Below are 24,251 nucleotides of genomic sequence, written 5' to 3'. Positions count from 1 at the left end.
GCCTGTCCTACTTCTCAGCATAGTTAACTTTCCATGGTGTGTGTGTGTGTGTATGTGTGTTTGTGTGTGCGTGTGCGTGTGCGTGTGTGTGTGTGTGCGTGTGTGTGTATGTGTGTGTGCGTGTGTGTGTGTGTGTGTCTGTGGTGTAGATGGTATGTAGTGTGTGCATGTGCATGTGTGTGTGTGTGTGCGCGTGTGTGTGCATGTGTGCGTGTGTGTGCATGTGTGTGCATGCGTGTGTGTGTGCGTGTGTGTGCGTGTGTGTGCGCGTGTGTGTGCGTGTGTGTGCGCGTGTGTGTGCGTGTGTGTCTGTGTGTCTGTAGTGTAGATGGTATGTAGTGTGTGCAGTGTGAATGTATGTATGTATGAGATATCTGTGGCATGTGGTATAGTGTGTGTTGGGGATATGTTATAAAGGTGTTTGCATCATGCTTATGTGTGGTGTTTGTGGTATGTAGTATGTATTGCGTGTACTAGCTATCATGTATGTGTGTGGAGCTTGGTACATAGTACGAGGGGTGTGGTTTTGGTGAATGTGTATAGTATGTATGTGGGTGTGGTACATGTCCCTGGACTGTCTACGTCTTCCTTTCTCTGGCCTCTGTGGACTGGGACCGATCTTCCAAAAGCAGGTAGGCCTCTGCTCCAGGCTGCATATGGCATTGTGCCTTTCTCTGCCAGGGTTTCTGGGTTCTGACTCTTCCTGTCCAGCCTCTTCTGTCCTACTCTGCCTCCTGGACCTGAGGCCTTTGTCCCTGGCGTTTTGTGTGTCTCCAGGGTAAGCAGCCCAGCAGCTCCCTACCACTCACCACCTGGCACAGGCAGGTCTGCCAGCCTGCCCATCTTCAGCTCTCCAGCCTTCACCAGAGCCAGCCTGGCTCCCTCACAGTTACCTCTCAGGCTGTTTTTCTGGAACTGACTATTCCTATTTGGTGGCTCCTGGCTGTGCCAAGAGGAGAGCTTTCCCTTCTGCCCACCACGTTTTCTTCACGCTAGGGCAGCGATAAGGAGAAAGACAGTTTTCTTCTTCCATATGGAGGCCCCTTACAGTTCTTCCCGTTCTGAGGCTCTTTGTCACAGCAGCGGTGAAGAGACTGAGCTTCCTGTTCACGCAGCCATGGGCGAGCTTGTTTTGGTATTGAGCAATATAAATTTGTGGGCACGGAGGAAACGTTTCTTATCTGCGTAACCTTCCCAAACTGGTCTTCTCAGATAACAAAATACGGGCACGGATCCAAATGTCATGTTTTGAAAGTAAGACCAGACTTAGTGGAGACTGGTGACCTACAAATATCATAGGTGACATTTTATTACCAATACTGTCATTTTAATAACCGAGTGTTTGTTTTAGCTTCCCAAATACATAGTTTTAACTGTGTTTCTTTATAGACATGTATAAGAGATTTTGTGTAAATGAAGAATCCATTTACCAATATGTTGCCATAAGCTCCCTTTTATGACCTTCAGGCAATCCAAATGAAATGTGCTTTGAATAAGATGGAAAGCTGCTTTGGGTAGCAGGGCCTGGGGGCTGGTGGTTTGCAAGTTATTTACATGACATCCAGCTTGCTTATGTTTTTCTAACTCACTGGCTAAGCAAGATGTTGCTGGCTATTGGTTTTCACATTTCATAAAAACCGTCTCAAGGAATAGTGAGAAAGGAGGAAAGAGTCAAAGAATTTTCTGCTGGGGGTCAGGGGGCGTTGGCCTCCACGGCACAGTGTGTCCTGAGCTTCTGTGTTTTCTAGGACTTAGAAATTGATAGTGAACCATTTTGCATTTGATTGCCCTACATGTTTGAATCCCAGCTAAACACCAGGACATAGACAATTTTATATTTCTATTATTATCATAGACATGATTACAGCAGTGAGTGAGTCTGGTTCAGGTGAGCTTGCAACACGCACCCTTGAACCTGAATGTGGCGGCTGTCGTTCATGCATATGAGGCCTTTCTAACGTGCAGTGGTGTGTTCCTTTTAACAGAGCTGATGTCATGTGAAGAGCTACACTCCATATTACACTTGGTGCTCCAGGCTGGAAATATCATGAATGCCGTAAGTACAATCCCAAACAAGATGTATAATCTGCCCATCCGCTGTCTGGCTGCAGGCCCGACACATTTCTTTCTCCCGCCTTGTCTTCTTTAGGGAGGGTATGCCGGCAATGCCGTAGGATTTAAACTGTCTTCTCTACTCAAATTGGCGGACACGAGGGCAAACAAACCTGGAATGAATCTTCTGCATTTTGTAGCTCAGGTAAGTGATGTAGAAACAGGGAGAGTGAGAAGAACTTCGGGAGACAGTGTGGGTTCCCCACCCCCCACTCCCACCCCCCAATCCCCAGCACGAGATGGCAGAGTGTGCCTAGAAGATTCTGGTTTGGGAAGCTTTTTTTGTGTGGATTGCCAGTTGGATCTATTGGAGGGGACTGAGGGAGGGAGGCAGGGAGGCTGAGTTCGTGCTTTAGCCATGGGAAGCTGGCAGACATTTGCCTGGTCTAATGGCTTTCTGTTCTAAGAAAGTAGGACACAGTGAAGGATAGGTTGAAGAAGAGCAAGAACTAGGTCTGGGGAGACATCCTGGTGGTAGCTGTCTGATCGCTTGGTGCAGGCTGGAAATCCGCTGTAGGGACCGAGTGTAGAAGGCTGAGTATGGAAACCCCTGGGGTAAAGTGAATTTGATTTGTGATTAGTCTCTCGGGGACTGTAAATAGGCGTGCTGTCTGTTATTGCAGGATACGGACTGTGGCTCTATCCATAGTTTCTTTCCTTTGGAGTCTGGGGATGGAAACCAGGGTCTTACCGTGCTAGCCAAGCAGCCTATCAAGAGAGTTTCCCTGCTCCCTACCCCCAGCCTCTAGTCCTCAGTACTTGGTTAAAAAGTCAATATTCAAAGCACTGAAGTGAGAAACTGATTCCTTATCTAAACAGCATCTGGTGGGGCTCTTTTGGACAGACCTGAGCATTGGCTCTCTATGGCTTGGCCCCTGCTCCTGTAGGAAGGAATCCCCTAAGTGGTTCCTGCCCACTTGCCCTTCCCAAGTTCACCTCCAAACAGCTGAAGAATCCAGACACCTCCTTGGCTTGTATGCCTCTCATTAAAGTTGGTTTACAAACTGGTTTAACAGTCAGCAGCATCTCACGCCTCCATCGACTCGCATGCCCATGGAGGTGGCTGGTATTTGGGCAGGGTATATTGGGTTTTCTCGGAAACAATGGGCGCTAAGCCGCTACCTCATTCCATTGAGTTTTGAATGCACATGCGTTGAATTTCATGTGAGGATCGTTTGTCCTGGGAAGGTTAAAGGTACCTGAACAGCCCGGGGCAGTTCTGGTAAACCCTAGGAAGAATATCAGAGTCCGTGTCTCAGGGGATTGCTTTCAACGTGATTTTCAAGCTGAAAACTAAGTGTTGTTTCCCGAGGCCCCGTGAAGCTCTAAGGGAGTGAGGCTTCCCTCCCGGCTCTGTTCATCTGGTAAGAAGAATGTCTGCTTTTGTTCCAGGAAGCCCAGAAGCAAGATGCTATCCTTCTAAACTTTTCTGAGAAGTTGCAGCATGTGCAAGAGACATCGAGGTGAGCGCAGAGGCAACTGTGAGCCTTGGTTTCCTGGATAGCCTTTCTGTGAACATGGCGGAGTGATGAACACTCTCAGATTCCAGTCTGAACTCTGAGATGTTTTCTCTTATTGAACTTTTGGGTTTCCTTTCTGAGTGTGTGTGTGTGTGTGTGTGTGTGTGTGTGTAATTTGGGACTTTGAACAATTAATTGTTATTTTTAAACCGAAAGAATCCACTTTAGTCCATGCTAAAGAGTATCATTCAGTCTAAGAAAAATAGGGATTAGGGATTCAAATCCCTCCCACACCCAAGAGGCTGAAAGCGCTTAGCTTGGGAGTTGGTTTAGATCAAACTTGCAGGGCCATACATCACAGTTTCCCCATGAACTTGAATGTGGTACATTTATTTTCTATTGTAGTTGAAGAGTTTGGAACCACACCAAGGCCTGTGAAAGGACTTGATTCTAAATTAGTCACTTGGTTTTACAGAGAAAGTGTCTACCAAGCATGAAGCCCTAATTACATTACTCTAATTTGCTTCTAAACTTAATATAGAAGATGCATGCTTTAATGCAACAATGATCTGTGTGGATATTACCTCCAATGTGTTATTTAACTTATAATAGGCCCAGGTAGTCTCTGGTAAACACTGCAGTTAATCAGTTCTTCCAGGAAAAAAAAAAAAAAAAAGGTCTTGATTTTTCACATTTGCTGATGTCTGAGCCTTAAATACTGCTAGCCTGGCTGGTTTCTGGCCGCCAGCACTGAACTACTTAATGTAAAGTTGAGAAGAAATCGGCAGAGTTGCCTCTGGTGAGCTGACTCTGCTCACCATTGCTTGGATCAGCCAAATTAATATGAGATACTTTGTTTTCTTTTTAATGAGATCTTACTTTGTTGCCCAGGCTGGCCTGGAATCCCTGAGCCGAAATGATCCTCCTGCCTCAGCTTCTTCAGAATCTGGGACTGTAGGCATCTGCTAACATGCCTGTCTATACAATGTTGTTATTATTTGAGGGACTGTAGCTGCCATGACAGCATGAACCACCTACAAATAAGGAATTAAACCACAACTCAATCCTGTCATTAGACAGTGTCTGTTACTGGCATCCAAACAGGAGGATTACCATTACAAAGATTAAACACCTCATAATTCATGTTTACAGTTCAGTAGATTATGCTCCAAGAAAAACGAACATAAGATACAAACTTTTAAAGATCCCTAATAGTAACTAATATGCAAGTGTTTTTACTGTATTAATACTATATATATATATATATATATATATATATATATATATATTGAAAATTAATGTATTTTTGAGCTAGCATTTCTTGTTTGTATTGGATAGCTTTGCTAAACATCATAATCTTAGAGAACCTCCTCCCAGCAGGGTTTGTTTATTTGAAGTGGGAGGTGAGTAACATGCTCAAGTGAAGTATAGTGAACACCAGTGCTCAGTAAGGGGGGAAAACTTTTTACACAACAACAACAACCCTAAAATTCATAATAGCAATACGAATGCACAAATTGTAAAAAATTCCCCCGGATTTTGGGTTCTGCCTGCTCCCTTCCCTGGTGACAAAACCATTGTGGGCATTCTGCTGATCTTGATTCAATGGCTAGAACCAAGTCCAGCGGCTCATTTGCAGAGTTGTCGGCCATGTTTCCGTTCTCTGTAACGTATAGGGAGAGGTAGAATCTGGCTGCCTGTGACCTGTTAGAGGAAGTCTAAAAGTTAGCCTCCATTGCCTGGTTCCTTGTCAGTTGGGAGAGCATCTTAACCCAGGGAAGGCAGCTGCTCCGCATCTCACTGGATTTTAGTCATGATGCTTGTCGCACAGAAGTGCTGAGACCTCCTGTGTGAAAAGTAACGCCAGCCCAGATCACAGGTTGGCAGCCTGCTTTCCTTAATTCTTGTGTGTTGAGGAAGCACTGAATGTCGTTTAGAAAAACAAAACCAAACAGTTGGAGACTCACTCAGAATTAAACAGAAGAGTGGGTAAATGTGACCCCAGTGGCTGCCCTGTTCCAGGCTTGGCCAAAGCTGGGTCTTGTTTAGCCACACGATTCTTGGTGCCCTGGTACCAGCTGCCCACTCTCCCCTTCCTTCTGCAGATTATCTCTGGATATCACCGAGGCAGAGCTGCACTCTCTCTTTGTCAGAACGAAATCGCTACAGGAAAACATCCAGCGGGACCAGGAGCTGTGCCAGCAGATGGAAGACTTCCTCCAGGTCAGTCCCTTTTAGCACCCAGCAGTCTCAGCCTGGTTGATTTGTGCAGGCAGCAAGCACCCAATCATGCTTTGACCCCAAGTGTGTACAAGGATCCTCGCACCCCACGGCCCTTCCATGGCAGAGGATGTGCAGCCATGATGATCCTAGCAGGAGAAATGGCTTCTGATGATGGTGCCTGGGTCTTCTGATCACTCTTTCCTGCACCAAAACGGCGGCATCACAAGCCTCTCTTCCCTAGGACCCTGCCTGGCACCTTGAGATTTGATTCTGTAGCCTTCATGTTTTTGGACAATGGGAGCGAGTCCCACAGAACATCCAGACACCAGGAGTACTTGGGCTGATGTGCCTCATGTTTCTGTAGAAGAGTGAGACCCATTGTACCTGCAAGATTTCTGCTGGGAGCAGCAGGGCACACATAACTTAGGTACCCATCAGCACATGAATATGTCATCAGCCCACAGGGTGTGGCAGGAGCCACTCTGAATAACATCAACAAAAACCAGTAGAGTGGATGTGTTTGTGACAGCTCACGGTGACTCACTAATCACATAGTCTGACGTGCCTTTTTTTTTTTTTTTTTTTTGCCTTCCTTATTTAAAAACCAAAGCCATACCTCCATCCTCTTGCGTTCAGCCTCCTGTGAGACCCCTGAGACAAGGCAGGGCTGCCCTGGCGGGAGACAAGAAAGAATGCTTGCCCATGGAAGTCTTCACTGTTTTGAAACCAAGGCCTCCTGCCTGCTAGGCAGGGGCTGGGTGTGCCACCACGGTGCAACTGCAACCCAGAGGCTGCTGCCAAACTCGCAGTGCAGAGCAGTACCGAGCACAGACAGGTGCATGGAGCCAAACAGAAATGCAAGAATAAGGACCACAGCGCATCAAAACTTAGATTCCGTTTGTTTCCTCCAGCCTCGTTCTTATTTGAACTATCAAGAGCTTACACTCACTCCTTTGTTCTGGAGATGCTAGGCCTTTGTACATGCGAAGCCCATGCCCTCCCGATGTAGTCCTGTACCAGATCTTAACATGGAAGGCTCCAGTATAAAGACCCGGTTGCCTTCTCCTTTTCCTAGCTGCTAGCAGCTTTTCAGTGGCAACCTTGTTTTAGATCTTTAGAATTTTTTGGTAGTGTTTGTTTTAACAGTGCTGAGACTGGAACACTGTTCATGCTGGACCAGGACAGGATCTTAAAGTTATAGCTCCAGCTTCAGCAGCCCTTATAACCTGTATAAACAGAAGATGCCACACAGACGGGCATTTTCTAGAGTGAGATGGGGCTCCTGGGAGTGGGCTGGGGTGGGGCCGTTGGCTGCTCAAGGCTTGTGGCTTTGTTTTCTCATCTGTTGGGTGACTGGGTTTGCTTGTGTGTGACTGTGTGCTGGGATAGGAACCCAGGGTCTAATACGTTGCTAGGAAAGTCCTTCCAGCCCTTATGCAAAGGTCTTTGAACAGGAAGGTGACAGAAACACTCTCCCTCCATCTTTTATTTCATCAGTTTTTATCTCACTTTGGGTGAGACATATGGGCCTTGACTTTAGCTCACGGCAGGCCAGCAAGTTAGTGATGAAACGTGCAGGTTCATCTCAGAGCCACTAAACTGTCCGTCACAGCCATGAAACTGTTGACTCCATGGCCAGCTCCACTTTGTTCTGGCTCTGTGCAGGATGCTATAGAATGCATGGCATCAGACTCCACTGGGGCTGTTTGTCCAGCCAGCGTTTCGAGTGTTTGGCTGTTCCGGGTGCTGAGGGCAGCGTGGGTTCCGTTAGGCTGTTCCTTCCTGGTATCCATCCATCCATCCATCCCCGCGGGGTCTGCAGCTAAGTCATAGGAGGTGTGGGTTCTTGTCAGGAGGCCCACGCTGCTCTTCTGCAGTTGTTCTTAGCTGTTTGCCCTGCAGAAGAGTGACCGGACAAAGCATTATCTTTCTGCGAATACCCTCTTTGCGAAGCCACATCGGGAAGGCTCTCCCTGCCTCGGGCCATCAGCTCAGGTGGCTTCTTTCTCTCTGGTTTCACTTTCCTAAATAGTTTTTGTTTCCCACCATCCCTAGAGTGTAACTGGTTAAGCAAAAGCTTGCTAAGGGGAAAGCGGTTGAACTGGTACACTTCTGCTGTGTGTGGGCTAAGTGTGCCCTCCTCCAAGGAGGCTGACCTGCTTCTTTTCTACACCTTAGGCCCAGCCCCTCACACCAAAAGAACTTGCTCACAGATAGACTTTCTTAAGATACATACATACTTGTCATCTCATGAAATAATATGCTTCCTACATTCCTTCTCACATGAGCCCAGTAAACATGGCAGTAATGAAAGTTGTCCACGAAGCAGCTCAAATATTCAGTCCCCTTTCTCTCCACACACAGCCCCCTCATTATGGCTCAGAGGCGGTCACTAACCTGTATCAGGGAACGATGCCTGTGACCCTCGGACATCACCAGCCCACTCTCTATGACTTGGGAATGTGCTGGGGCCACACAGTCTTCTATCACACCAAGGACTTGGATGAAGTAACACAGAGGAGCCAAGGAAAGTCAACCAGAAAAGTAGGGACTGGGTAGGGACCTACCCAAATCTCCTAGGGAGTTCTGATACACCCCAAACCTGCTGCACGAGGGGTACAGCTGCTCAGGGAGTACTCCAGTCTCCCATCTCGGGCAGTAGGGACAGTGACCTAATAGCGCGTGTATTTGGGATGAAGTGTAGCTCCCCTCTCAGCAGAACAGCATGGGCAGCTTGTCAGGACAAGTTAACTTCCGAGACCTTGGCCCAAAGGAGAGTCTGTTTTAAGAGGAGGAAAAGCAAATATGACAGAATTTCTAAATGACAACAAGCTGTTTGCCTTGGCAGCTTCTCTAGGGGTCTTAAAGGGACACTCTTGGTTAATGACATGTTACATGAGGGTTATGGCTCCATGTTGATTTCCTTAGAGACAGGGTCTCACTGTGTAACCCAGCTGGCTTTGAACTCCCTGTCCCTCAGTCTCCAGCTCCCAAACTCTGGGATTACAGGGGTGCACCACCCCCTCCTGGCTCCTTTAGTTCATTTTGTGGCCTCTGGGTCTTGGGTAGGAGGTCGCCTTGTTCCCTTAAGCTTTGGTTTGAGTTGACTCCTTTTCCTTTTGGCTCCGAAGCGGCCTTTGCAGCCATCCCTTTCCAGAAACCTGAAATGGAACCCCGGTAGCACGTCCACCTCAGCTGACCTTGTTTACCACACGCGTCCCTGTTTGTTTCCCTGTAGTTTGCTGTGGAGAAGTTGGCGGAGCTGGAACTCTGGAAACGGGAGCTGCAGGGCGAGGCTCACACCCTTATAGATTTTTTCTGTGAAGACAAAGAAACCATGAAACTGGATGAATGCTTCCAGATATTCAGAGACTTCTGTACCAGATTCAACAAAGCAGTTAAGGTATGACTGGTGGTGGCACTGCCCTTTCCCCAGGGTCCTTGGGATTTTCATTTTCCTGTTTGCTGACCCAGTCCTCTGCCTGTGGCAGAAAGATGGCCACCAGTTCTTTGGTTTCAGGACCGTCTGGCGAGGTGACATGCCAGGCTCTTGGCCCGGATGAGTGGGACGTGGCTCGTTTGTAGTATCAGGACTCTGGCATGGTGGCCTCTGGCCTTTGCTGCTCATACGGCATGCAGAACGCCCTAGAAACATTTTGCTAGCCAACACTGCTTATGGTAACGGGACTTGGAAGTTTCCTGCACATTTGACTTCTTCTCAGCCCCTCCCTAGGAGTAAGTGTCAGCCTCTAGGGAGGTTTGAATGGCCTAGAAGTGGTCGCTTAATTGAATTCAGCCGCCAGAAAACTTCCCAGGTTGTTGGTTCTTGGTAAAGGAAACATATATCTGAGAATGGGAACATGACAGCCTCTTCTCTCTGACAGCATCTCTCTCAGATCTCATTATTTTAGGTGACACTGAGGGACTGGCTACTCCTGATTCATCTGCTGGCCATATTTGATTTGCTTACCTGCCTACTTGTTGATTTACAGTGTAGGATTCAACCTAGGGCTTGCACTATTTCTAACAGAAACTGTTCACATTTCTTCATAATTCCTTTGGGTTCCTCTCCACTATCTCACTGAGGGAGGCGAGCTGAGCCCGCTGCCACGTTGATGTGCTTCTATCCAAGCAGTGAGCTCAGCTGTGGGAGGCCGTGGTAGGTAGCCAAAGCCAAAATGACTCTGACGATCTTACTCTCCATCCCCATACTGCAGGCCTGTGAGGCCACTGTGGATGTTCTTAGCCCAGGGGCCATGAGAGACAGGGCCTGGACCACCACCACTGTGTGAAGGCTTAAGATAACAATACCGAGAGTTTGGGGACCCTGGGGAGGCTGTGGCTGGAGTTGCAGGAGCCAAGACTCCCCAGGCAGAGCTCCACAGGAACTTGGAAAGGAAAGCCCACTGGAAGAGGAAGCTTATTGTCAAATAAAAGCTGCTAACAATAACAGAGGTGTCTCTGTTACAACCACATGGTTTCATGGGCTTCAGGACCCAAAAGAAACTCATGAGTTACTTCACAAATGTAGCCGTGTCTGCATACTTAAAGGACACAAATGTAGCTGTGCCTGCATACTTAAATGACAAAACGTAGGCGTGCCTGCATACTTAAATGCCTGCAGATTCAGCCAACCACAAATGGAAAATAGTGTTTAAAGATTATATCTGTGCCAAATCTCTAAAGGGTTTTTTTTTTTTGTCATGCCTTAAACAATGCGTAAGTAACTCTTACACAGCATTAGCTATGAATAACTTAGAGTCAGTGTAAGTCATATGTGAGGATATGCATGCGATATATGTAAATTCTGCTCTACTTTGCATCAGGGACTTGGGGAGCCTCAGATTTGGTATCCAAGTGGAAAACAGGAGTAAGTCCCCGACGGTGACAACATAAGAGATCACACAGAGAAGTGAAGGGCATTTTGAAGTCTGCGTTTGGGTTCTGTGTTTTGGGGAAAGGTTGATTGCTTTCCAGTCTAGGTGGCTGAAGGATTTGTAAAGTGTGCCTGTTTCTCTTCTCTGACTGTAGAAATGGACCTGGGCCTGAGGGACAGAGCCCTCACCTCTGCCTCAGGCTGTGGCTGGCAGAGCCACCAGGGCATATTTGTTCATTTAGTTTCATCCAGAAGCACTCCAAGAACACAGTGAAAGGCAAAATGTCTCTAGCATATGTTTATATACCCAAACCAGTGCTAAACAGAATGTTCTGTTTGAGAGGATATGTGTGTTAGCTTAGAGAGGAGAATGGATAGAGCCACACGATGGGCTTATACAATTCTCGGTGCACTCTTATAGCATCTGTGGTCTCTACATTTCTCCAATTGCTTAGGTGGCTTGGCTGGAATTGAGACTGCATTCATATATGGGATCATAGCCCATGTAGGTAGCTGGACATTGGGCCAAGGCATCAAATGAGGATGGCAGACAGATTGTTGGAGCGAAGCCTAGCATGTTCCTTTGTCAGATCCATAAGTTGCTTTGGGAAGTTTGCCCACCCTACACACACACACACACACACACACACACACACACACAGGAGAAGGCAGAATCTGTGTGGGATAGGACCCACAGCTGTCTATGAAAGTACCTCTCATGAAATGTCACAGTGAATGGGCCTACTACTGCACCTGGTCTCCCTGTGTCTCACGATGGCTTCTCTCCACTCTATTAGGACAACCATGACCGGGAGGAACAGGAGCGTAAGCAGCTACAGAGGCAGAAGGAGCTGGAACAGAAGCGGTATTCCTGGACAAGTGGGGAACTCGGGAGCTTTGGCAGGAGCAGCAGTGAGAACGACGTGCAGATGCTAGCTAAGAAGGGCACAGAAGACCTGCCCTCCTTTCTGAAGCCCAGGCCCAACAGCCCCTCCTACCGGCCCCCCAACACCCGTCGCTCCCGCCTCTCCCTGGGCATCTCTGCTGACCGGGAGCTTTTGACCTTCCTGGAGAGTGCCACCAGCAGTCCAGAGGACCCCAACAAATTCAACAGTTTGCCCCGGAGCAGTCCCCGGCAAGCTCGGCCCACCATCGCCTGGATGGAGCCCAGAGAACAACAGAGCCATGGCCCTACCTTTACACATGAACCTCAGGCCTCCAAGAACCAGGAGAAAGCCCCTGCCCCTGCTTGGCAAAATCGGCTCCCAACATCCTGGCTGGAGGAGCCTGCTTCTCCTTTCCCACTGGTTGGGCGGAGCAGACCCAGCCTCCGAAAAAGGAACAGTGAACCCGTGGGCTTGGGTCCCACACAAAGCCCTCCACTCTTACCATTGGATCTGGGTGTTAGAGAGCATGAGTTGGTCACAGGGCTGACCCAGTTTGACCTCCTTAGTCCCAAAAGCCTGGAGGAAGCATCCCAACTGATTCTGAATGACTTCTGCCCCACAAAGCTGCCATCTCCAGGGGATAGGAGCTCACAGCCCTTTGATGCTGGCGGTGATAGTCTCCCACCCAAGGACACAGATCCCCAGGAGGCTTTCAGTCCAGCTGGGGAGGATGACAGGGCCATCTCTGATGAACCCAGCAGTGAGGCTCTCGTGTCTGTGGTTGTCACCGACACTGAAGATAAGGACGCTAGATCTCTGTTATATGTCTCAGATACCACAGACTGCTCACTGACTCTGGACTGCTCCGAGGGAACGGACTCCAGACCCGGAGGAGACAAGCAAGAGGAAGAGGAGGAAGGGGATGGTTCAGTGTCCTCTGGGGCTGGAGAGGCAGGAAGCAGCCAGGTTTCCTCCAACCCTGCCTCCAGCCCCCCTGGGGAGGTTCCTGCTCCAAAATCCAGTAAGAGTGAGCCCAGCTGCCAAGGTGGCCTTACGAAGGACAGACCCAGCAGAGGGAAGGATGCTATGGCACCAAAGAGAAATTCCTTCAAAGAGGCTTCAGTGGGAGCCTCAAAGCCTGTCAGTGCCCGGCGCAGCCAAGGGGTAGCACCCAAGCCTGTGCGAACCTTGAACTCCTCCGAGAACGAGCACATGCGCAAGGTGGTCCCTATCTCCAAGTCCAGCAGGGGAGCCGGGCCCTGGAAGCGGCCGGAACCGACATCCAAGGCTACCCCTCGGGAGACACCCAGCAGCACAGACACACCGCTATCACGAAGGAGCTCAGTGCGGGGAACTTCTGACACTTCGCCCAGGAGGCCCCAGGTGAGTGGATCTGGGGCAGAGGAACCCAGGCTGCCCCGCTCGAGTGGCAGCATCAGTGGCCGGCCAGGGAAGGACCCCCCGCTGCAGCCCAGAGCCTCGTTCAGGAAGCCCAGCGCCAAGCCCCTCAGAAACATCCCCAGACAGAAACCTGAAGAAAACAAGATCAGCAACCCCAACTCGCGAGACCCTGAGAGTCCCAAGGAAGAGCCCAAGGCTCCTCAGGCTACGGGTGTCTCTCGAGCCCTTCCCCCCATCCCAAGTTTTGCTCGAAATACGGTGGCCTCGTCATCTCGGAGCCTGCGAACGGATGCTCCACCTGCGGCCAGAACCACTGGTCTCACCAGGACTGTCTCCCAGCGGCAGCTTAGGGTCAAAGGTAGCTCCGAGGATTCTGCCTCCAAGGACAGTAGCACTTTGAAGAGGGCCAGCAGCGCTCGGGCCTCCAAGAAGTGTCCTGAATCTGCTGGGGGTTCAAGTGCCAATGTAGAAACTCCACTGAAGGGCAGAGGGACGACGGAAAGATCCTCTCTTAGACTGAAGGACTCAGGGCAGGCCACCCTCGGGAGGATCCTCCGTCCCCTGCAGAAATGACTGCCTGTCTGCATCTCTGCCTTGTGGGATGTTAGCTGCTGGGACTGGCTGCTGGGGCAGGGGGAGGACACAGAGGCCAGTCTTAAACGTCTTGTTACACATCAAGCAACGCACTGGTGCCATCTGCTTAAAGGTCACGTCACTAAAGGTACAGGGAGAGCTATAGCCTGCCGTGCAGACTTCTGCTTCGAAATCAAAGCTGAGAGTACCCTTATTCTGCACAGTACTTTGTCAGGGGCTGGCACCTCCTGTCACTCATACTCAGGACCCTATCCCTAACTCCTGCCCCGAGACAAAGATCCAATAATAGTCTGGACATGTAAGATGACAATTCTTATGTAACAAGTAAAAAAAAAATTTCTGGCCAGTTTTTATATATCAAAGACTTATTTTTTAATATTATAAAAATAAAAAAGATGTTTTAGTTCCTTTTTCAGAGTGAAATGCCTCCCAGGAGTGGGGAGAATTATCCTTAATATGAAACTGTTTGTACCTTCATCCCCCACGCCCTGCCTCCAGGTTCCATCAGCGTGTACGTGGTAGAGCACACACCGTCCCTCACCAGCGGTGGCCTCTAGCTCTTGGGTGGTTGCACGGTTGAGGCTGTCTCCTTGAGAACTTTCTGGCTAGCGTGGGTTCTCCTCAAATGACTCTGGGTGAGGATTTCATATGAATAGGAAGGGGTGTCAGATTTGTATGGGTAAAAATCTGATGTTACTGTGAGTTTAAGGGGGCCCCAAGGGTGTGAGGCCCATGGGGGAGCCGAGCCCATGGCTATAGGGAAGTTTGCTCTGAAGATAGGAGCAACCGTGTAGGGTGCTGGATTCCCCACAGTCCATGTCATGCCCTAGTGCGACGACAGCAAGGGCTGCTCAGCTGAGTGTGACCTTCCCATGTGTGCAGTGGTGGCCACTCGCTTCTGTTTGCTCCAGGTAGAGAGGGAAATGACCCTTTCTGTGGGTCAGGCTTCCTTCTCTCCTGGGGCCTCGGTGCCCCACCCCCACCCATTCTGTTTGATTTTGCTTTTAGAGACTGGGTCTCACTATGTAGTCTAGGCTGGCCTCTTGCCTGCAACCCTCCTGCCTCAGCTTCTGAGTGCTGGGATAACAGGTACCAGGCACCAGGCCCAGCTTAGGGATACTTCTTGGTGTCAGCCTTCTCTTCCTTGGTACAGCGCTTCTCATGTGACTGAGAGAAGCCCAGGCACGGTTGTTTATTTTAAATAGACTCTTACCCCCCAAGAAACACTGACTTCTGACTTCAGGAATCTTAACACTGGGGAAATCCGTGCAGGAGATAGGCATCGTGCAAACAGAAGATCTTACCCAATGCTCATTTTACTACTTCTCTATTAAACCCAGGAAATAGAAAAAAAAAAAAAGCCTGAAATAAAAGCCCCGCCCCAACCTCTCTGAGTTACTTCTTAGTGACATCTCACTTTAGATCAGACATGGTGACTGGGTGGGCTAGGTCAGCGTGTCACACACTGTGAGGTGACTGCGGAGGCTGCTATGGTCTCCTTTCGGGAAGTCTCTCCATCTTTGCCTAGGAACTGAACCGCTGCCCCTGAGCTGCAGCAGTTGAACAGTACAGTGGCAGAGATGGGCTGCAGTCACCTTCTTGTTAAAAACAGCCCTGAGCAGGAATGTCTGGGCACCTAGGAAGGCCCTCAGCACCCTCAGCTATCTGTTCCCCTCTAGAACCCTCCAGAACCAGGTGGATAAAACTGCTTCAAACAGAAGGCCTGTGGATGGGTGGGAACGGATGAGAGAAGCCATGTGCTTACGGGTTTGTGGATGGTCAATGAGTAGCCCCATGGGAGGGCCCAGGGACCCATCCTGTGCTATATTCCAACACCACATTACAAGCATCTACTCTCCCTAAATGTCTGTCTCCCAGCCCATAGAAGTGAGTCGAGCAACCCAGTCATCCTGTGTCTGTTCCTGACGTGGCTTCTAGGACCCTCAGCAGAGGCTGAGGAGCCTCCGGAGAAGCCTGTTGGTGTGGTGCTATCAGACCACATAGGCTGCGTGCTCAGGAAAGCAGTGGTGTCCCTGGCCCTGTGCACACCTGGGTGAACAGGTGGTCAGTCTCTTAGTACCTTTTATATACTGTAAGTTGGGAAGAATCATCTATGCAGTGGAGACATGTAAATACGTTTCTACATGCGTTTGTTGAGGATGAGCTGAATGCATTTTAAGGTCCTTTTCTACGTGCTTTACGGAACAGGTAGTTTTAATAAAGTTGTTTGTAGGAGTTATACCTATGCTATGCCTTTGTACATGTGTCTTAGTTGTCCTGCCAGGAGAGTGTTTAATCTCTTTCCCTGACAGAAGGTGAGGTGTGGAAAGAAAGGGGGAGGGTATGGAAGTCAAAGGTTCGAGAGTCAGAATAAAGTTCGGGGGGGGGGGTGTCTTAGCATTGGCTCCATGCAACATACACATGACCAAGGGCTCGGGAGTGGGCTTTGCTGCAGGCCTATAGGGATCCAGGCACAGGCTTATCTCACAAGCCATTGCTGGAACACTTGATGCTCCTTGGAGCTCTCGTTCCAGGTACAGCTTTGAGTGATCTCCATGGGGCCCGGCAAGTCCAGATCTGTCCCCATGTGTCCTCTTTGAATTGGGACACTCATTGGGAAATCGCAGACCCTGTCTGTGTCTGGCTCAGGAATGAGCAGAGGGAGGTGCTGAACTTGAAATGTGCTGTGGGTGCATATTTGAAAGTGAGAGCATTGTGGGTAGGTGGCACCACATACCTCAGGCTCACATCACATTGTAGTCCTAGCTGCTCTGAGAGCAGGCTAGAGGAATGTCCCCAAGCGTCCACATCCAGGATTCTGCACACCCGTGTGTTCAGGTGAGAGATCCTGGAATGAACTATTGGTGCCTGTTCTGCAGTATACAAATTCATCTGCTTTCAAAGGTGCAGTGTCCTTGCCCCAGGTCTGCCCCTCTGGCAAGGAATCCACTTTGTAAACTTAGAAAGTTTGCTATGAAATATTATTCTTAGTCTTTTATTATGCTTCTACTTGTGTTCAATTCCTGCTTGAAACTATGAGTTTTGGTTTTGGTTTCTCTCCTCCTCCTCCTCCTCCTCCTCCCTCCCTCCTCCTCCTCCCTCCTCCTCTTCCTCCTCTTCCTCTTCTCCTCCTCCCTCTTCCTCTTCTTCCTCCTCCTCCTCTTCCTCCTCCTTCTTTTCTCCTTCCTCCCCTCCTTTTTCCTGTAAGTGTTCACAAACCTAAGTACCAAACATAATAAGATTTGAGAAAGGGACATGCTTCAGATCATTCAGCAAGTGCTTCTTAAAATAATGTGGGCTAGTGGCTCTGCAAACACCGTACTTAGCATCCACGGGGTAAGAATGTGTAAGTCAGACTGGCTACACGGCACAACTGAGCACATAGCCCTTAGTAGCCTTTCCTGGGGGCTTCTCCATCTCCAGTTTCCAGTTGGCATATGCCAAGCCTCACTCAGCCACTTCAGTGAAGACGAGAGTAGCCAACAATGACTTTTTTGTCTTCCAGTTCAGAGCTTTTGAGTTTCTGTGTGGTAGGAAAGCTGACTGTGCCCAAAGATCATCATGGCCTTCAAAGTCAGTGTGTCCATGTATGGACCCATGGCTGTGACATCAAGGAGCCTGGCATCCATGGCCACCATCTTGTGGGGTGAAGGTGCTAGACCTTGCAATGAGAAAGTCTGAAGTTCTCAGTGTTGGATTCATGGGAGCTTGGAATCTGGTCCTAGGCTTTACCCCTGGTCGCCGCAGGCTCTTCCAAGGGCCACATCATGCAGACAGTGTCCCATCCTTACAGTGTCCCATCTGCAAGGCAGATGCTGTTCTTGACGTTTATTTGGGTTTTAGTTGAGGAATTGGGACTGCACTTCCCTCAGTAATTCCCTCACCCCAGAAGCAGTTTCCACAGAATAGCCCCTCGGCTATATGTACAGTCTGAATGCTTATACCAGCCATCTGCCTCCATACACACCCCCATCTGATGGAGGCTAAAGCCGGGAGGGCTAAAGCTGGGGCCTCTGGGAAATGCTTAGTGTGAGGGTAGAACTTTTGAGAACCATGAGAGGGCCCAGTGAGAAGAGGCCATCACGAACCAGGAAGCAGCATGCCCTGTTTTGATCTTGGACATTGTAGCCTCTAGAACGGTGGGAAATCAATTCCTGTTTTTTGTAAGTTTTCTTGGTGTGTGGGAATTTGTTATAGCAACCTGCATGGACTATGACACCGTCTATAAGAGGGCTGTGGCTATGATATTGGCACAAAAAAAAAAAAGGAACTCCACTTATAGCAGCCTTTCTAGAGCAAAGTACAGCATTCCATGTCAGGAGCGCGTGTCAGGGGTGTCAGGAGCATTTTCTCCCCATTTCCTAACAGCAGCCGAGGCTAAGGCATGTGACCTGAGGGAACAAGTAACCAGTGATCTAACTTCTCCGCTCAAAGTCAACCCCTCCGGACAAATGTAAAGGCAGGCAGAAGTGTAGACGCCTTCTAGGACAGCCCCAGGAAACATGGGCAACTTCTCTGTGGTTTTTCTTTCGCCTGCTCTTAGTAAGACGCACATTGGCCCCACAGAAAGGAGATGGCTCCCTGTTTTCCATTTTCCAGAAGGCTAGATTCACCTGTTTGCTGCCTGGGTACCCTCGAGAAGGTGGCAAGCATGACGGGAAGGTAGCCAGGGCTGCCAGCTGGTAGTTAGGCAACTAGGCAGTGTTGGTGACAGACAGGATGTTCCACACAGACAATGAGCTCTCTCTCTTTGGAGACTTCCAGATCTGGGCACCCAGCAGTACCAGCTGTGTGGAGGCCTTCTGGGAACACAATCATGGGGTCAATGGTTCCTGCTCCGGTCACCCCAGGCCTACTGAGTCAGAATCTTCCCAAGGAGCTCCCAGTTTTGAACTTTAAGCAACTTCCTAGTGGCTCACTGTTCACCTGGTCATCCAGGTAGACCAGAAGGCTAATTAGCCTCTCTGCTTTAGTCTCAATGTGTGTGTGCTGCTTGGGCATCCCCTCCGCATGGGGACACTCGTTGATCAATTGCTCCTTCTTAGTGTTGGACACTACAGTGCCTCACTCCCCAGGCAAATCATGCAATACTTGGCCATGATTTTGAATCTGGAACTTTCAGTCATGCAGCATTCCGGAGGACAACTCCAGGGGGGACAGGAAGTGACATTTCACTCCAGCTTACAGCAGCAGGCCTTTAGAAAGATCAGAGCTTCGTGCAGGGGAGGCAGCACAGGCTGAACTTTGCCAAGCTGCTCTTGGGGACGTTATCACCTGGCTTCCCAGGTGTGAAAGCATTCCACAGCCTCTGTGGGGGGCACTGGATTCTTTGAGAGTTTAGCTAGTGACTGGGGTTTCTTCTTGTTCACTGCATCCCTGGGGCTGGGCATGACCCCAAGCATGACTAGTGATGGCTTCAATTACAGGACAAGGGTGGGCACAGTTCTTCAGGCCGCTGACTTTGCATCTTGGGTAAGTGCCACGTGATCTCCACCTTCGTTCAGTACTGAAGGAGAGGGCTCTGCCCAGCCGGCAACCCTGAACAGAAGCACAGACTCACCTCTTCCCAAAGCCTCCCCTCCTGTCAACGGCTCCCTGCTGGTCTGAGGAAGCCGCTGACTGACCCCAACAGTCTCAGTACTTTCAGGGACAGCCATTATATGGGCAAGCACTGGAGAGGAGCTTGAGCTCTTTGGATGGAAATGATGGAGGAGCTTCAGAAGCTGCTCCAGCAGAAAGAACAGTACCTCCATTCAGCGGCTGCTCACTGGTCAGGGCTATCTCTTTGTTTCCCAAGGCCTGAGTGCTCCCCAGCATCTGATTCATCTCTGGGGAGGAGAGGAGAGCAGTGGGCTGCCTGCAGGGCAGGCTTCTTCACTCTGCTGAGAGACAGACTGATGACCCGCCTTCCCGCCCCCGCAGGACCTCCTACTCCCAAGTTTAAGATGACTCCAGTACATAGAAGTTGCAGTTGCTAGGCAAGCGCCTGGCTAACAGGCCCGGTTGCTCATGGCACTTTCCCAAGCCCCTGCTTTCCACACTCACTCATAACATTAGAGTCTGGCTACAGCCGAGTTTCCCCCAAAGCAGATGGCTTTGCAAGTACTAATCACACTTCCTGTTCAGCCACTAAGGGGGCAGGGATTCCACTTGGCAACAGATTAATTCTGGGAGCCGAATGGCCACCAGCACACTACCATTGGCCACTTTCATGGACCCGTAGTACAAGAGTAAGGCTGGTCTGTCCATGTCTGGGCACTGCCTTCAGCCTGGGGATCCACCTTCTAGGAAGGACACTCATGAGATTGCGCATGGCAGAGAAGGACATGGCCAGTCAGGTCTTGACCATCGTGTTTAAGGATACATAGCTGAGGTCTCTAAGATCGTTCAAACTGAGTTATAAGAGTGGGGTGGTAGAATCATCTGCTTTTATGTCTTCCAAAGATGACAACTCTTTAGGTTCTCCCTAGGTGAGAGAACTCTGTGTCCCTTCTACTGGAATGTTCCAGCCCTGTGGGACTGCCCCTGACTTCATAACTGACTTGATCTAGAAGTACTTGAAGGCCATTTTTCATGTGCAAGGGACACATCCCAAAAAGGACGGTGCGCCTTCTCATGTGTTGAGAAGATGCTCCCGATTGCCGTTGCCAGCACACCAGCTCACGGAGTTGCCTGCTTTCGCCAGCATCCGGCTCCTGTGAGCCATGCCGCTTAGTAGCTGCATGCATGGCCTTAGCAAACTGTGCTGGGCTTCTCCGTTTGAGAACCGCAGATGTCTGCCCTCAGAGCAGCTCCACAGTGCACGACAGTCTCGAAGCAGGATTGTTTGTCACTGGTACCAGGTCAGAGCCCAGATATGGCACCCCCATTGGGGCAGTAGGGGATGAGTGAGTCAGGCTGACTCCAGCTATGCCCACAGGATGGAAACGTTTTGAGAGACCTCCATGTGGCAGGCAGAGGGACCAGCAGACTCCATAACTGCCCCATGACCGACACCCTATCTGACTGAGACCTTGGGCAGGTCACTGACCTGAAATATGTTTTATTTTTGCTTCCTCCTCCAGTGGAGAATTCAAGACAGAGTATCACACCTGACGGTACCTATAGCCAGGTCGTGCTGCATTTATCAGATCTATAAAAGAGGTTTGCTTCTAAAGCCCATGATCTCATCCTAGAGGTCAAAGTCTTCAGGAGATTTCCTCCTATCCAGATCTCCCAGAGTCCCTCTCTCTGGGGCAATGTTTGCCCAACATTTATAAGGTGCCCTCTATATAGCAGTGAGCACTGTGTTCGTGCCAGGAAAGACCAAAGGGACACAATGTGTCCAGAGCTCAAGTTCAAGTCAGCAAGTTCATTAGGATCATGAGGAACAAGGAGGCCTCATGTCTGGGGCCCTGCACGTCATCCCAGGATCACCTGCTTTCTCACAGCTCTGCTCTTGTGTGCCCTCTGTCAACATTGAACCTGTGTGCCCTGCTGCAAGCAAGTCAAGACAGAGGGAGAGAGACATTAAGGCCACTGGTGAAGAGGAAGGCCATGCTGTGCAAGGAATCATGAGATTCCTGGTTAGGCCTGTGCCAGGTGCACGTCTTCTTTAGACATGTTTTCTTATTGTCCAGTGAAGGTCTGGCTCAGGGACCACCAAACTCCCCCTAGGCGTGGTTCTTGGATGCTAGTGGGCAGCTCTTGTAAGAGTGTTAGGGATGTTGAGTGCATGTCCTCTTTACTTCTTCATGTTTCATGTCACCATGGCAACTTTCACCTAAGGTGCCAAGGTCGCTCCCCTCTCCCAGCCTATGTATGCTCTGACCTCTGTAGAGAACACTGGAGCCAAATGCATCTAGAATTTCACATCCCAGCTTCACTATTTACTAACGGGATATCATCTAAGTTTCTCGTGTGTACAATAAGAAAGGCCACACTCACCTCTTGAGCAATTAATAAACTCAGAGACATTCTGGAGCACAGAGGCTGCGGACGGAGCTGGTGATGACTTGGCTGTTCTGGAAGTCTGCCTTCTGACGATTTACTGAGTGAGTGCTTGTGGCTGGTCGGGCTTCAGCACCCTGATGGGGATACCCTGAAGAAAAGCTATGGGAGCTAAATGGCTTCTGCTACTCTGTCACAAATGAGAAACACTCCCAAGATAAAAGATGGCTTGGCATCCACTTCCAGAGAATTTCCAGAAAGTTCTAAGAGCAAATGCGAGCAGAGCAAACCACGGCTTCTTGTGTGCGGCTACCCACACATGATACATGCTTCCAGTCACCTGTCTTTAAAGTTCAGAGGTCACATCATAGAGACTTTACTTTCTTCCAGTGGTCTCAGTTGGGCACGGGGGGCGGGGGAAGGGAGTCTATGCCTCAAGCCTGTGTCACATCTGCCCTGTCCAAGTAGACACCTCCCACCAGTATGTCCCATGGTGCTCAGCAAATTGCTTCAGTCACTGACTAGTGCTTAAGTGTAGCTGGTCCAGGGTTAGCTGATCAGCCCGAGTCCCCTGTGGATCAGCTGGATTCCTGCCAGCTCTGGGTGGGGCTGAGTTACTAAGCCAGTCTCCTATTTCCCTTTAAGCTCCAGCAATCCCCAGGTTGGGAATATGGCTGGTCCCTTGTCTCTGTCAGTTAAAGTAAAGTAGAGAGAAGTGAGCTTATTTCAAAGGGGCTTTGATCTTGAATGATATGTGTCTTTGACCACATGGCGTTCTTTCCAAGAACAAACTGGGAATGTTACTTTGTTATAGATTTAATCTGAAGAGAAACAGCTCGTGGGGTAAAAGATTGCTGACTTGCTTCCTTTCCATTCTGCTGGTTGCTAAATCGACCTTCTCCAGAGATTTCTTCCAGACAATTGCATCTCCAGCTAGCCGCAAATAGAACTACTGACACGTCTGTCTCATCCATGTCAATAAAGGACTTAGAAAGGTTGCACGCTCCAGCCTGTGCTAGCTGACACTCGCAAGTACAGCGGCCTGGAGTCCAGTCAGCTGGTGCAGATTTCCTTGGAAGCTGACTTCTCTGCCCCGGATGTGGATAAGGTCAAATCTAGAATGAGGAGTAGCCGGGGAGACGGCTCATTGTGCTTGCTGTGCAAGCATGAAGACCAGAGTTCAGAGCCTCAGCACCTGTATACAAAGCCAAATGAGGTGAGACTGGTCTGCGATCGCAGCCCTGGAGGAATGAAGACAGGGAGATCCCTGAGCTGTTCTGGCCAGTCAGTGTAGCCAGATGGTGAGCTCTGGATTCAGTGAGAGATCCTGTCGCCCAAAATAAGATGGGCAGGATAGAGAGTGATATAGACTTCTGATCTCCATACGCATGTACACAAGAACCTGCAGTACACCACACACACACACACACACACACACACACACACACACACTGGGCCTGTCTATGGTGTTAGAAGCTGGCTACTTTTTGGAGGGTAAGTAGTCATGTGAAAGGGGCTTCTGTGATCTGTGCTGAGGCAATGGGCATTTATAGATTCTGAAAATGTATTATTTTGATATGTACAATTTCATATATATATTTAATAATAATAATAACAACAACAACACAATAACATATGATTCATGAAGGACCTATGGGGCACTAAGAAGAGGAATCCATTTGGAAACCTGCTTCTCTGAGGACCCATTGTTCCACCTCATCTGCTAGGAAAGGACAGTCGTAAACTTTGGCCAGGGCCCACGCTGATACCCGTGCAATTCTCCTGTCAGCAGCTTTATGGACCTGCAGTCCCAGCAAACTGTTGACCTCAGCACGGTGTGCCCACACAGGGCAAGGGTTCTGGATCTGCTGCAGTGTGAGCCAGTGAATACCATACAGGCTGTGGGAAAGATGGTCCCTTCCATCGCTTGTCTGCTTCGGTGCCACGGTGACGTCATATCCTCCAACCAAGATCCCTCCCACCGAAGCCTGGGTCCTGCTCTCACCTGTCCAGAGAGGGTGAGCTCACCTGAGCTTTGAGGCCGTTGTCCTGGAAAGAGAAAAACATCCAACAACACTGTTACAGTGGGACAGAGCCTCCCCACCCACAAGGAGACCTGCCCCTTGGACTGCACACAGCACGGGACACTGCTTCAGTCTGGGTGCCCATGGGCTAAGACAAACACAGACAAGCCCTTAAAAACAAACAAGAGGGAACACTGTCTTGAGAGTCTGGAAGATGGAGCTTTGGCTGAGCCTGGGACAGGAAGGAGCAGCAGGGGGTCAGAGCAAACCCTCTCTCCCTCTCACGGGTGTGAAGTTATCTGGCTGAGCTTTCCTGCCCTCTAAGCTGCAAAATTCTAAGCCCTCGGGTGGGGAATTGAGTGAAGTCATTCCTAAGACCTCTCAAAAACAGAGTAAAACTACTGTTGCCCCGAGAAGCTCAGGTGTCTCGGGTTGACTGGTTGGAATTGTATGGCCTTGTTTTGGATGATACCATGACAGCAAAGGATAAAGCTGGCTGCGGTGTACAATTATGACCAGGCTGTGCAAAGCCCTTCCAAGCGGGTATTACTGCATTTTTACCCTTTACCTCTAATCTCCACGCCCATTGTTCCCCGGCAGGCACCAACTATAATGTATGTGATGCCTGTCCTGAGATATGTGCGTGACATTAAGCATGCATCTCTATGTCCCAAATAGACGATAGCCATGAAGGTAAATGTACAGTTTGGGGTATTTTTGAATTCACGCAGATGAGTCAAGTATG

The 24,251-nt window shown here is 49.5% G+C and overlaps 1 protein-coding gene across 1 annotated transcript in view; it reads left to right on the top strand.

Annotated features, from left to right (window-relative positions):
• Fhdc1 (FH2 domain containing 1) overlaps positions 1-13,963 on the top strand; it is a 31,732-nt gene extending 17,769 nt beyond the window's left edge. The window contains exons 6-11 of the mRNA XM_029537183.1: positions 1,986-2,056; positions 2,150-2,257; positions 3,505-3,575; positions 5,678-5,795; positions 9,034-9,198; positions 11,469-13,963. Of these exons, the coding sequence (XP_029393043.1) occupies positions 1,986-2,056; positions 2,150-2,257; positions 3,505-3,575; positions 5,678-5,795; positions 9,034-9,198; positions 11,469-13,532 (2,597 nt within the window). The 3' untranslated portion in view covers positions 13,533-13,963. The remainder of the gene's footprint in view (positions 1-1,985; positions 2,057-2,149; positions 2,258-3,504; positions 3,576-5,677; positions 5,796-9,033; positions 9,199-11,468) is intronic.
• The last annotated feature ends 10,288 nt before the right edge of the window (positions 13,964-24,251 follow it).

The sequence above is a fragment of the Mus pahari genome, chromosome 4 (assembly GCF_900095145.1).
Source record: "Mus pahari chromosome 4, PAHARI_EIJ_v1.1, whole genome shotgun sequence".
NCBI classification, from domain to species: Eukaryota; Metazoa; Chordata; class Mammalia; order Rodentia; family Muridae; genus Mus; species Mus pahari.
This window is presented reverse-complemented; position numbering and strand designations above follow the sequence as displayed.